Source organism: Cynara cardunculus (assembly GCF_001531365.2).
Source record: "Cynara cardunculus var. scolymus isolate 2C chromosome LG 2, CcrdV1, whole genome shotgun sequence".
Classification (NCBI taxonomy): Eukaryota; Viridiplantae; Streptophyta; class Magnoliopsida; order Asterales; family Asteraceae; genus Cynara; species Cynara cardunculus.
This window is the reverse complement of record NC_037529.1, coordinates 8,820,529-8,834,804: the sequence shown is the minus strand read 5'-3', so window position 1 is coordinate 8,834,804 and position 14,276 is coordinate 8,820,529. Positions and strand designations below refer to the sequence as shown.

At 34.5% G+C, this 14,276-nt stretch overlaps 1 protein-coding gene across 7 annotated transcripts; it reads right to left on the bottom strand.

The window, feature by feature from the left end:
- Positions 1-416: 416 nt before the first annotated feature.
- Positions 417-6,039, bottom strand: LOC112507720. Of its 7 annotated transcripts, none has more exons than XM_025112399.1 (6): positions 5,816-6,039; positions 4,426-4,494; positions 2,714-2,760; positions 1,818-2,561; positions 1,289-1,478; positions 417-821 (listed from the first exon to the last, which is right to left on the bottom strand). In XM_025112399.1, the coding sequence occupies exons 4-6, from the start codon at positions 2,501-2,503 to the stop codon at positions 597-599; spliced, it is 1,101 nt and encodes a 366-aa protein (XP_024968167.1). In that variant the 5' UTR covers positions 2,504-2,561; positions 2,714-2,760; positions 4,426-4,494; positions 5,816-6,039; the 3' UTR covers positions 417-596. The 7 variants fall into 7 exon arrangements, with proteins under 7 accessions (XP_024968167.1, XP_024968169.1, XP_024968170.1 ...); XM_025112401.1 differs by lacking the exon at positions 5,816-6,039 and adding an exon at positions 5,388-5,564; XM_025112402.1 differs by lacking the exon at positions 4,426-4,494.
- Positions 6,040-14,276: the final 8,237 nt, after the last annotated feature.

The following is a 14,276-nucleotide window of genomic DNA, read 5'->3' as shown; positions in this document are numbered from 1 at the left end:
AAGAGACTCTTATGATATAGTGCAAAATGAAAATATAATTATCTGGTAATTATTTTCAACAAAATTAGAGCTCTGAATGGTTAAAGGAGACCCATCACCCATGGTACAAAATCATTCAGGATGTTTTAGAACCATTAAGAGGTAGACATTTTTTTGCCAAACAAGATTTATCTCTTAACGATTCAGAGACCGCCTCTTGATGGAACGTAAACAAACAACCCCTATGCTTGATAGTTCTGACATTTAAAATGTGTAAATATAAAAAAGGTTATATATACATTAAAATTTTAAATACATATACATGATAAAGAAAATCATAAAGGAGATAATTCATAGAAGTTTTAAAAAGTAGAAATTTTGAAATGAAAATAATTATTGGTGGAAGGAATGTACCAAAAATCAACAGCCAACATATCCAACAACATGATATGGTTTCCATTTCAATTTATGGCATATAACATGGTTTTGCTCAAAATGTCTTCAGCCTTGGCATAAAATTTATATAGAACTAACAAAAGTTTGCTACTACATTTGACAGGAACAGAAGGGACCAAATTCTTCATCAACAAATAAAAACTACGACCGCTTGTTTCTCTTTACTTCGGATGGAGGATCTTGCGTCGCCTGCGAGGTTTCTCTCGCTTTACAAACATCTTCTCGTAGTCGTTGAGAGGTCTGGTTGATCCGTCTGCCACACTCTTGAACTTCCAGCCACCACCATCCCCACGTTTCCCACGAGGACCCATTTTTTCAATCGTGATTTCCCATCCCTCTGATGGACGCCTCCTGCTGTATTTATGGACTTTCACTTGTCCAGCAATCTGTTCATGAAACCACTACCACATCAACATTTCACAAAGGACAGCCAAGTTCTATAGGATAAGGTATTAGACATGATTGCTTTGTATCTATCTGTTGGTGTCCTAAATCGGCTAGATTTGAACCATTTCTCTTCAATATATGTTAAAACCTCCCTTCTCTATTTAATGGCTCTTCTGAAGAGTAATCTAATGAGGTTTCACATATTCTCACATGTATAAGAGCCAATGTTTACCACTTTAGAAACTCATTTATGCCTGCCTATCCCCCTCTCGACACTCTGTGCGCGTCTAACTTCAGTTGGAATCCATACATATTGGTCATAAATAACCACCATTATTGCCCAAGGTTCTATATATCAAGACCTAAAGGTTCTAGAGTTTTAAATAAGGCGTCATGCTTGCTTATTTGACTGACTTCCAGGTTACTCCCCAGTTAAGAATAACAAGATTCTAAAGCGTTCACGTACCTTCATCTTGTTAAAGTTGAACTTCTCAAGGAACTCCTGATATAAGATCTCATCTTCTTTCATTGATATCTCATACAGCACCTCATCTTGGTCCTTGATGGTGCCATCCCAACCCTCGGGCATGACTTTGAAATCTGGCTTGTATGGTAGAGTGGCAACATGAAATTCCCTATCATGCCAATCAAAGAATCTGCACAACAACAATATGGGTACCATCAAAATAGAGAGAATATGATATACAAAAACTATAAAATCACATATTCTTCAATGGATAAACTTCTAGCAGTCAATCTCTTTACTTCAAAGGTTAGGATCAAAAGCCTCTGTTTACATTAATTAACAATCAGCACAAATGCCTTTTGTCCTTTTATATCCAGCTACATTTCATCCTTCAACCATAGACTCGTTTTCAGTTTGGTCAAAAGGTACTTTAGGATTCAAAATCAAAACACTTGAGAGGAACATTACAACAAATATCATTATATTGCATTCATCTAAAAACATACATGATGAGGAATGGATGACTTACTCAGGGAACTTGTCAAGCAACTGCTCCACAGAATCATCCAGAGGATGCCCAAGCTTTTTCTCCATTTTCTCTTCATCTTCCTTGAGCCATAAAATAGCATGTACCCTCTGCCTCATAATTCTGTAGTCTTTTGCCAACTTCTCTACAGTATAAACTTCCGGGTTCTCCTTATGAAGTCGATACATTTCAGCCTTCTCCGAGTCCTTCAGATATGCCCCTCTTGCTCCGGGCTCAATCACCTGCTTCATCAATATGTTGGTTTCACGCATCCTCTCCTTCCATCCATTTGCAAACTCATTAGCTTTCCGAGAAGCTTCAGCTGCCAATCTCTTTATCTTTTCATCTTCCTCCCAACTTGCAGATGCAGTTTGAGATGAACCCAACGCCACTCCTCCTCTATCAACGCCCCCACCAACACCGCCATCAGCTCCACCAATTTTTTGGTCACCACCACCATTTTTTTGGCCTACAACCTCCCCGTCAAAATGCTCTTTTGTAAATGTGCTTGACCATGTAGTTTCAGATCCCCAATCGATATCACCTTCATTTCCCCCTTTAGTGGAGCTAGATGACAGAAACCGATTGCTCAAAAGAAAATTATAAGCTACTGAATTTGTGGCGTTTTTCAACTGTGCGGCCCTTGAATTAGCAGACAATTGAGATATTGCACGGGCCAGTAACCGCATCTTTCCCAATTGCACCTTTAGCCTACACTTTGCAGTCTGTGTTCTCAAAAACTAATACCTGATAATGGTCCAGATGTAAAAACAGTAAATAAGATTAGAACATCAATGACCAGAACTCATTTCAACACATTATTAAAAATTACATTGAAACTTTTATGAGGAAAAGCAAACATATGAAAATCAAAGATAGAGCCATAGAGGTTGGAGTACGCTTCAGTAAGATGGAGTTGAATGAACCCAAGTAATTTTTAAAAGCCCTACAAAAAATTAAACATTTCTTATAAGTTTTTATCTGGGTACCATATATTGAATCAAATTCTGAGACACAATGTATTTTTTTAAAAACACATACAACTATAAGAAATAGCTCGTTATGTACAGTGTAATTTAAGGGTGTCAATAATGAGGTTCAGTCCAGTTTGGATTAGGCCAAAACCGCAAACCTCTATCAGGTATCAACGTATCTAGCTTTTAGAAACCTAACAAAACAAACTTATTTCAATTCGGCTCTGTAATTCACTTAAATCACACACATACACAAATAGAAGCTTCTCTTAAATTACATAACTCTATACAAATCAAARAATCAACAATTTTCTCGTAGAAATAATGAAGAGTATATCAGTTCTCCCACAGAATTCAAATACCCATAGATTGGCTTCCAATCACATGATCATCAAATCTCAAATCAAAAACTATAAACAAAACCTTGTCAGCCAAATGTAATACATAATCGACAAAAACCGTCAGCTAAAAGAGTAACTAACAAGAAACCAAAAGCGCACTTACAATTTCCGTACAAAATATAGAAACCATATCAGAAAAATAAAAAATAGAACATAAATGAATAAACATTTACACAGATTGCGGTGAAAATGAAAAAACACAGTAGTCAAACAAACGGGTATTAAAAGTAAAAAATCATAGTTAAAAAGTTTGGTCGCGAGATAAGCCTCAGAAAGCATAGTACTTAAACTTGGTCACAATAAATAGCAGATTACAATCAATTAAAACTCAGAAACCAAAGTAGAAAAACACACCATAAGGTTGCACCCAATGAAAACTGCTAGAGTCACAAGGCTGGATGAATCAATGAATCGATTGAAAAGGGCATGCACATGGGTTGGGTTTGACGGGTTGGGTTTGACGGGTTGGGGCGGTTGCACAACCAAACCCAACTACTTCGGCCTAGAATCCCACCCAGTTCAAAGCTTTTTTAAAGTATAACCCAACCCGTGCGGGTTGGGTTGGTTGGATTGAACACACACACATAGCATGTACATTTTCACGACAAGAGGGTTTCAAAAGACTAAAAGAGATCAAACAAATACAGCAACAAAGGAGATACCCAATCACTTTATAATCTGATTTCATTAAGCATAGCCAAAACAACTTGACAGTGAATATAGAAATGCATGCTATGCAATCAAGCAAGAACTAACACAATTCCAATACCTACAGTGCTGTGATTATGAATAAACCCTCACCAGCAACATTTTTTAACATTTGTAGCAAACACCGCTGAAATAATGAAACATAGCCCATGTCCCATCCCTTTAGATCAATTATTGTATAATTATATGTGTCATATAAGCAAACACATATACAATTTATATGTGTCATATAAGCAATTGGATGATTTTCTTCCATAGTACTTGAGGGTACTTTATTTCACCAATGGCTCTTTGAGGTAGGGGTGGAACACAAGCCTTTTAACAGCAGGGGCCGGACCTAATCTCATATAGTTTCAGAAACACAAAAAATACACTATCCAAAGTTATAACATATTAAAACTCTTAAACAACACATTAATATGAAAATGTCAAACATTGCTCATCATTGTAGGGGACCAAGATTCATATAAGCTCATCAAAATGTATCTTGCTTATTAATAGGATATTCATAAATTTGAGGACGCAAACCAGGATCTCAATCTAGAGCATTAAGATCAATATCATCACTTCCCTTTTGAGTATTTTTGGAAGAGGTTTCTGTAACATGACCAAAAATTAACAAATAATATCAGTAGAGAGTAACCAAAGCAGTCACTAAAACCACTAAATCAGATCAGCCCTAAAGCACTAACCGTATTGAAAACAAGTAAAATCCCAAGTAAACAATTTCAAACTCAAACTAAAAATCTAAAATCCCTAATCAATAAACAACAAAATCACATATTTCAATCATTCCAATCCCATTATCATTTAAGAACATAGTCAAGTAATCAACAAAAAATCCAAGAAAAAAATTTCAAACTCAACTAAAACCCCACAGTCACTAAAAGTCTAAAATCCCTAATCAATAAACAACAAAATGACAGATTCCAATCCCATTAAAATTTAAGAATATGGTCAAGTAAACAAATTCAAACAGTGGCGGACTCAGAAAAATATGTTGTAGGGGGCACGATATAAAAACGTCTTCCTTTACTCCCGACAAATTTTTTTGGAAATGCATGACCCCGTGGTTGACAAGGTCCTCTAAGCAAATATTTTCTCCTTATTTCATCCCTTTAATTAGGATGATATTCCGAAATCTTTTTCCTATCGGCCGGATCCCAAGGAAGATCTTTCAAATCAATTTCGCAAGACATCGAAGGAGCAGAGCTCGATTCAGGTGTTGATGCTTTCCTTTTAAAAAATCTTTCCATTTGATTTGCCTAATTGCCTACAAAATTACCCACAAAATTAACCAACAAAATTAACCTAAAATATCTAACCTAAAGCATTTACCAATTACCACAAAATTAACCAACAAAATTAACCTAAAATAAATACCTAACGGTCCTAACCTAAAGCATTTACCACTGTACCAATTACCACAAAATTAACCTAAAATACTACTATATATATGAAGTTGGAAATTAGAAATACAGAATATTTACCCAGTCAAACAGAGACGCAGGCGATGAAGAATTGAAGATTGAAACAGTCAAACAGAGACACAGGCGCTGAGGCGCAGGCGATGAAGATTGAAGAAGCAGTCAAGCAGGCACAGTCGGTCGTCTCGCATATTGAAGAAGAACTCGCAGGCGCAGGCGGCAGGCGATGAAGATTGAAGAACTTTAGAAGAGAAGTGAGAGTGAGCTAGCAGCGCAGAGGGGCCTCCTGCCTCATATGGTTGGGGGCCCAAATATGTAAAATTAAAAAATACATGTAATTTTTTTTTTGGGCTTTCATGTGTATTATTTATTGGGGGCCCGGACCCCTACCCTCACAAGCTCCATCCGCCACTGAATTCAAAGCCATGAATGTAGCATATTAGTAGCATCGAAATGAAAAACTTAATATAAATAATAATAAATAAATAAACCTGGGACTTGGGGCTCTGTCTGTGAAAGTGGGATGATTTGATGGTGTCAAAATTACAGGGTTCCATCTGGATTTGGCTCCTGTTGACGGTGCTCAGCCATGGCGTGATAAATGATAGCGCTACCGTGTATCGTCCCTGCTTCGATTCTCTGATAATTTACTGGATGCTTGAAGTGAATCGTCCCTGTATTCCCTTCGAAGTTGGCTGAAATCTGGAAACTAGGTCACGATTTACTGATCTTGGAATTGGAAAGGATTCGGGCGGATGGAACTCCGAACGACTTGTAATACTTTATGTTTTGGGCCATGCTGCTATAAGCCCAATTCCCAAATAATATATTTAAGCATCACCCCACCAGGCCGTCCGAAGTGAGAATTCCCAAATAATATATTTAGGCATCAGTCCATCAGGTCGTCCGAAATGAGAAGCAAGAGGCGGCCTGATGGGCTGATGCTTAAATATATTATTTGGGAATTGGGCTTATAGCAGTTTGGGCCAAAACATAAAGTATTACAAGGTAAGAAATAGTAATTTATTTTTTTATTATATAATTTTGTATTTCCAACATTATATTTCTAAAGTATTCTTTATTACAACATTAAAATCTACCTATTATAACAATTGACAACATCTTGGTTTGGATCCCGGTTACATGGCACATGTTAATGGGTTGGGTTCGTGTGAGATCCCATTTTTACACTTGAAACTTCACAGCAATTCATGGTAAAGGTAAAAAAAATCCAAAACTTCACAGAAAAAAACACTGTGAAGGTTACCTTCATAGTATTTTGTTATGAAGTTTCAAGAGTAAAAAGGTGGTCTCATGTGCTCACGAAAACAGATTGGTCTCACATAATCCCAAATCTATGTTAATAGAGTTCATGTTATTTGTATGTATGTGTAGCACATCATGATGACTTGACCAAAATATTAAATTCTTTTTTTATAAAAACACTTTTGAACTTCAAGTTTTACTAGAAAAAATACATAAATATCAAAGAGAGAAATAAGAGAGTTGGTGGGTTTATGAGAGAGGGGACGGTACTAACACATGACACACGTCGGGAACACACTGATTGACAAGAAAAAAAATATTGTGTTACCCCCTCGGCTATTCTCTTAATTATCCACCAATATGACGTTGAGGATTAGGTAAATTGAGGATATGATTATGATTATGTTGACTTTTTGAGTTGCTAGTAAGTAGACACTAAAGATCCGTCCGGACTCTTGAGGTGAAACTTGTCTAGAGGAATGGGTATGCGCTGAGCTTCAAGAGTCCTTAAGGTGAAATTCCCTAGAGTAGACATTAAAGGTAGTTGTGACAACTTGTTGTGGTGCATGGTATTGTGCCACTATTGCAGTTTGGGTAACACCTTGAATTATTTCTCTTATCTACTATATGAGTTATTATGGTCTAATCTCACTAGACGTCAAGCGTAACACTTGTTTTTGATTATGCAGTTTTCAGATCTTACTAGTAGCGAATCTAAGACCGCCTAAGAGACTTGGTTGGTTCTATCAGAGAAGCATCAAGGGTAGAGATCAATGGGGAGCACTTGAGTGGAAGTTGAGTTTTTGGAGACATGATAACTGTAATCTAGTTTACTCGAGATTAGATTCTTAGGTTGTTATTTATGTTTTAATTCTTGATTTTGTGCTTGATTAGTGAACTTTCCTTTCAAGAGTTGTAAGTCACTTTACATTTATGGAATTTTTTTACTGTACGAAATGTATTATCTCGTTTAAATTTTAGGGTGTTACAGTATCCCCTACAATTGATGGTTCATATAAATAGGTAACGTACATAGGAGTTATTTTTTCGGTCAATACAAAAATTCATTCCAAACATATAATATGGTATCAGAGCGCTATACTTCCTTCATCTGAAGCATCACAAATTATTCAACTTCTCATGCCTGAACACAATCTCTCGTTCGTTCCGGATCTTTTGCAATTGATCCTACACGCTCTTGTATCCTTCATACATTTGACAATCCATAATTACTCATCGTTAACCATCCCGTCACTAGAAAAAAACTATTATTCATGGAGTCGTTCAAATAAAATAACGGTTCTATGAAAAATTAAAATTAGTTTCATAGATGGGATCCCTAACCAAACCAGATGATTCAGATCAAGCCAATATGAATCAATGGATACAAAGCAATAACATCATCATCATCGTCTGGATTCACAACTGCGTTTCAAAGAGATATTTGGAATTATTCTCTTTATATAGTCAAACTACGAAATCTCGAGTAATCTTTCAGAGAGATTTCAACAAAGTAATGGGCAGTTCCTCAAATCCATCGTGATATACAAGTCTTAGCCAAAACAAATATTCAGTAGCAGTTTACTATACAAAACTCAAGTTATTAATCGAGGAACTCAATCAATATTGCTCCACTTATGCTTGCAGACAGACCGATTATGGAGCAATGAGGATGATCAATCATATTTCAAATCAGAATACATCATATTTTTATGGATTTAAACGATTCCTTTTCACATATTCGAAGTCAGATCCTTGTAATGGATCCCATACTTCCTATTAACAATGTTTTCGCATTAATGGTCTGGGAAGAAAGTAGAGGAAGACCTCACTAGTATGGATCCATCGTCGATGATTTTCAATGCTCAATTATCGGTGGTCATCTTAATCAAGACAATACATACAAATGAGGAAGGGAAGATCATCTATATTGCACTTAGTGCAAATTTCAAGGGAACATAATAGCAAGGTGTTATGAACCTCATAGATATCCACCAGGTTTAAAGAGTACACCAGGAAATGAAACACTTAATTCCTTTGATGTTATTTGAATGCACTATACATATCAAAATTGCTTGCCACTTTATACATGAAAAAGTTATCACTATCAAACTGGTTACCTTCTTTGGTGGTCAAATCCGTCAAAAAACAAAGTTTCTTGCTGATTGGCAGCCGGAAAATGAGGCGCCGATGATTTTTTTTCCCAGCGGATTCTTGGTTTTTCGGCGGAAAATGGCCGCTGGAAATTAGCAACCGTCTTTTTTGAGTTTATTTAAAAAATCTTAATTAAATTAAGAAATTACTAATAAGATCCAAAAAAAAAATTGAATTAAATTACCAGCGCCGGTGATGTCTCCTTTGGAAATTTAATTTAATTATTAAAATTTTTAATTTTATTTCTTAATCTGCCGGAAAATCACCTAGCTCCAGAAAATATGTTTCCTGCATATATTTAAAACATGTAAAACTTGTATTTAAAACCTGTAAATCCTGTAAATATTAAAAAAAAAAAAAGCTAAAAAGATGAAATTCCACTAAACATCATACATTAAACTAAAAAACAAGAAGTATCCAATACAATTATCCCGACCAAAGTAGCACACAATTGTTCCAAACAAAAACTAAATTGTTCCAAAACAAACAAATATTTATAATTGTGGCGGCAGGAACTGCTGATATTATCTGAGTTGCTTGACCAAAGCAGTCATATCTTCATATTGTTTCTCCCCATCTCTCATCTAACGCATGCCGATGCTTCTCCTCTTCTGCCCACTGTCGCTCCTCATCTGCCCGCCGTCGCTCCTCATCCGCCCTCCGAAACTCCTCATCCACCCGTCAAAGCTCCTCCTTCGTTGGCCAACGCTCGTTTTTTTTCTGTAAATCTCTAACTTGGGTCCTTAAGGCATCAATTTCCTATAAAACAAAGAAAACGTTATAATATTTAATATGAATTATAAACTAAATATATAAACATCATCAAAGGAAAAGAGGCACACAACCGGTTATCAGAAGACAATTGACCACCTAGTGTAGAGTTCTCAGTCAAGACCCAATTGGGATCCTAGTTGGACCCAAACCCAAATAGCCGGCCTTTCTTGCTTCCCCCAACCGCCTGCTCCCACAACTCTGTATCAACTAAGGGATAGGTGGAGGGATCATCGTCGTATCTTTGGATGAGACTCATTGAATAGTCATCCTATGATTTAAAAAAGATTACAAGTAAATTTCGATAGCATGACGGCTGTAAATGAGACGTTTCCAACCAAAACAATTTTAACATTTGTCCAACAAATGATAACTCAAACTAAATAGTGATACACACAAAATTTTAGCCAACCAGTTGTTCGCCATCAGGTAACATTTCTTTTACCATGTAAAGGTTATGATTATAGGTTGTCTTTGGTACATTGCAACCTGCTTCCAATTCAAAATCTTTGCCGCTGCCTGTAACTTTGAAAATCTCTGGCATCCCTCCCAAAACGGCTCGTCCGTAGCTCGTAACATATCATAGAAACGTTGTGCATGTTGATTTGGTTCTTGCTCGTCACACGTACTTGATGTACCGGGAACATTTTTATCCATCACCATTTGTTCAACATCATCAAACTCATTATAATCTTTGTCCACTATTGTTTATTGTGGTTGTTGAAGTTCAAGTTCTAATTTACTATGTGCATACCAGTGACTATAATTGATCATGAATCATATTCTTAACAAGTCTATATGAATCTCTTCTCCATTTTTAAACTTTTGAAGTTGACATTTCTTCAAGGACATCTTGTCATAGATCGCTCATTAGAGAAAACAAAATCCAAAATCCAACTATTTTGACTTGGAAAACTGGAATTATAGTCTCATTCCTATTTATTCGTTTATACATTCATCATCTATCGGTATTAGTCGACATAGCTACAAGTTTACGAAATTGTGTTATTAAATAGAATTTGAAATATACATATATTAGAATTATAAATACAAGTCCAAACGTTTGTCCAACAATTGACAACTCATTTCTAACACAAATATACCTCAATTAGATCTATGAATACAAATCTTAACGTTTTCCCAACAATCGACAACCCATTTCTAACACAAAAATATACCTCAATTATGCTCAACAATTGGCAATACATTTCTAACACAAATGACAGTTTTAAAAACAATTGCAAGAAAGAGTTAATGCAACATGTTATCAACAAATGCTACTAGTGATGTGTTATATATTAACTTTGTTCATAACAATACCAAATGGGGAAATGAACCTTTAGAAACTTGTAAACAAGTTTGAAAACAAGAATTCATACAAGTGCAAAACAAAATTTAGGCATGCTTGAATATGATTTCAACCTTGATAAAGGTCGGTGTCATATTTGCTTCACGACTTTTTATATTAAATGTTTGAAATCAATAAAACACTTGACTATTTCTATAAAAGATTTTCATGTTATATTTCTTTAAACCGGCTGGTTATAAAATTGAAACATATTAAAACGAACAATTGATTATAACATTTATATATATCAACTAAAATATACCTACATCAAATGACATGAAAAGGATTATATAGATAGCGAGGATATGATGATTAAATGATTAAGATGTAGATGTAAGTTAGTGCATAATTTGATCATATATACATGAATTTTCAATATGCTTTGGACCGTGGACGGCACCTTAATAATGACAACTTATTTCTAGAAGACAATGAGGTCTCCTCCATGCATCTTATACATACATACATACATACATACATATACATGTTTGTGAGAAGATATGTATTGTATATGAACATATGGTGTATATAAGGCTCAACTAAGACCCGTTAAAACAAAATAAGACATTTTTAATAGTTATTAAAGTCCAATAATAACAATGACATCGGATTATGTGTTTTGTATATAGGTATGTATTGCATACATGTATATGTGTGTATGCGTGTTGGATTCGATAAGAGAATTATTATCCATTATGATACCATGTGGAATATATGTAATATTTTACTTATATATTCAAATACCCGGCGGAAATCCGTCGGAAAACCGTTGCCGGACATCCGCCGGAAAACAATAATAATTTTTTAAAAAATCTTGAAGAATTTATTATTTTAAATTACCAGCTGCCATTGGCATCCACTGGTAATTTAAAATAATAAATTTTAATCTTTAATTACTTTTTGGCGGATTACCGGCAGACATTAATCTAAAAAAATTAATCAAAAATCCGTCAGTAATTTATTGTAAGTTCAGTTAATAATTTCCTAAATACTTAATTTCTACAATTCGCTGTAAATCCACCGAAAATAATGCCGGAATAAAAGTAGTGGCGTATTTCCGACAAAAGTCAACGGAAGTCACCCCTATTTTTTGATTTCTGTTGGAAATCCACCACTGTTTTTTCCGCCGAAAATTTGGCTAGAAATAATCAGTTTTATAGTAGTGTATTCATCCTATAACACAATTAATGCTCATTTGATGATATCACCGGTTAATTGATCTCATAAGTCTTAACCAAATCTTTGCCTCGTATCAAGCTCAAGACGTTGTCCAAGATGGTATTGTAAAACATCTTTTCCGCACCATTTTGAAGAAAAGAACTATTTTCGTAATATGTAAATAATTTATTAAAAACAAATACCAACTCCATATAAATAGTTGATATACAAATGGGTTATTCAATTTTTCAGTCAATACAAAAAAATCCTTATAACATAAATTTTCAGATTTTTCCATCTTCTTAAGGATTAAAGTAATGTGTTATATTTTTATAATACCATATTTTCATGAGTTCACCATAAATTAGCATTGACCCCTAACATGGATGAGAGACATATACACATGTCACATATAAAAAATATAAATTCAAGAATCTTCCAATTTTGTTTGACACATGATATTCAATTATTGATGTATGGCATTTATCTTGTATTAAAATTTCCCATAAATAATTTATTATATTGAAAGTTTGACAATGTCTCACCACACAAATTGTACTTCAATATCTATACTATATTATAAAGCATTTGACAAAAACTCTTAAAGACTATTTTCTATATATGAAGTACTGTCTATTGATATATATTACTTAAAGTTCAATATTACAAGTAAATTATACGTTTATAAATAATTAAATATATATATATATATGATTTTTTTATTTTTTTATTTTTTAGTTGGTTCACTTTGTATTTACAGAGGAATATTACTACAGAAGTTTAACATTTACAATTGGAAAATAAAATATGTGTCGGCGTCTGGACAAATTTCATTTTTGGCAAGTACCTAATCATGAATCATGACTCAAGATTCAGCACATGACTTGCACGTGGCATTTTTCATTGTCATGTTGCAAGGCAAGTGGGTGTATTATTTCCATCATTATTCCTTCTTGTTTGTTAAAAATTTTGAATTTCTTTCGTATAATTTTAAAATTACGGTTTTTATTTTTATGGTTTATAACTTATTATCATTATTGTATCGATGTTAACTTCTACTTTTAAGTATGAGAGACGAAAACAATAAATAATTGTAAACTATTAGAACAAAAACAACGACAAATTTTAAATCATATAAACAAAAGCAACAATTACTTGTAAATTTATAGTATCGAAACTCATAGTTTCAAAACAAAAGGATGAAAATAGCAACTTAAAAAAAACTATAAGGGAGAAAAAAGTAATTTTATTTTATTTTTACATTTTTAAGAGTAAATTACACTTTTGGTCCTTATAATTATCACCTACTACCAATTCTCATCCAAATTTTAAACTAATTATAATTATGGTTATTGTAATTATCATTTTGTTTCTCTTTTGATTTCTCTAACTAACTTTAGTTTAAAAAAAAGTCTATTAACTTAGGGGTATTTTAGTCTTCTAGATTTTTTTTGTCTTTTCCTATTATTTTTAAAAAGTATTTTCTAATTTTTTTTCTCTTTTTTTGCAGATAGTCTGGAGTCACCGTATTTGAACTTTCATGATTATAACTTTCTTGGATTTGAATATGTAACCTATAACCTTCTGGTATTTTTAAACTTTGGAGAGGGGGATTTCCTAATTTTTTTTTCTTTATTATTTAATGACACCAATCTCTTTCTTCCCTTTCCCCCCTCTTCCTTTACTTCGCCGGTGACAAGATTTAAGGACAACCCAACTGCTACCACCCTACCATTCTTAGTCGAATTCCATCATCGACAAAACCCAACGACCACCACCAGCTTTCTTCGACGCAGAAACTCTTCCCTAAACGTGTACCCCTATCAATGGCAACCTGTAACAACGGTACCACCATCCATCAACGTTGAAGCAAACACACACACACACACACAAAACTTTTGGCTCCATTTCTGTCTCTCAAACAGAAACGAAATTCGTGCATTTTGATTTGTGGGTTGCATGTTTTCTTGGAGGGCAGAGATGAGTGGGTTCGCTTGGCTGATGTGGGTGACAGGTTTTGACGGGGATAAGGGTTTGAGGTTCTTCAAGCTGCTATTCACCACTTATGACCTCCCCATTCCCCTTCACTGTTCTCTTCTCAATTCTCTATCTCTCTCTTTTGTCCCGATAACCACCACCGTCCATTTCTTGTGGTTTTAGGATCCCATTTTGATTTTTTTTAAAGGTTTTAGATTGGTTTGTAGGATTCCATCGTTTGAAGATTTTGGTTTTAGGATTCCATCATTTCACGATCT

Coding starts and splice junctions, on each gene's coding strand:
- LOC112507720 (XM_025112399.1), bottom strand. CDS start 2,503: ATGCGGTTACTGGCCCGTGCAATATCTCAATTGTCTGCTAATTCAAGG. Junction 1,479..1,817: donor TTGCTTGACAAGTTCCCTGA/GTAAGTCATCCA, acceptor GTTGTTGTGCAG/ATTCTTTGATTGGCATGATA. Junction 822..1,288: donor TCAACTTTAACAAGATGAAG/GTACGTGAACGC, acceptor TTTCATGAACAG/ATTGCTGGACAAGTGAAAGT.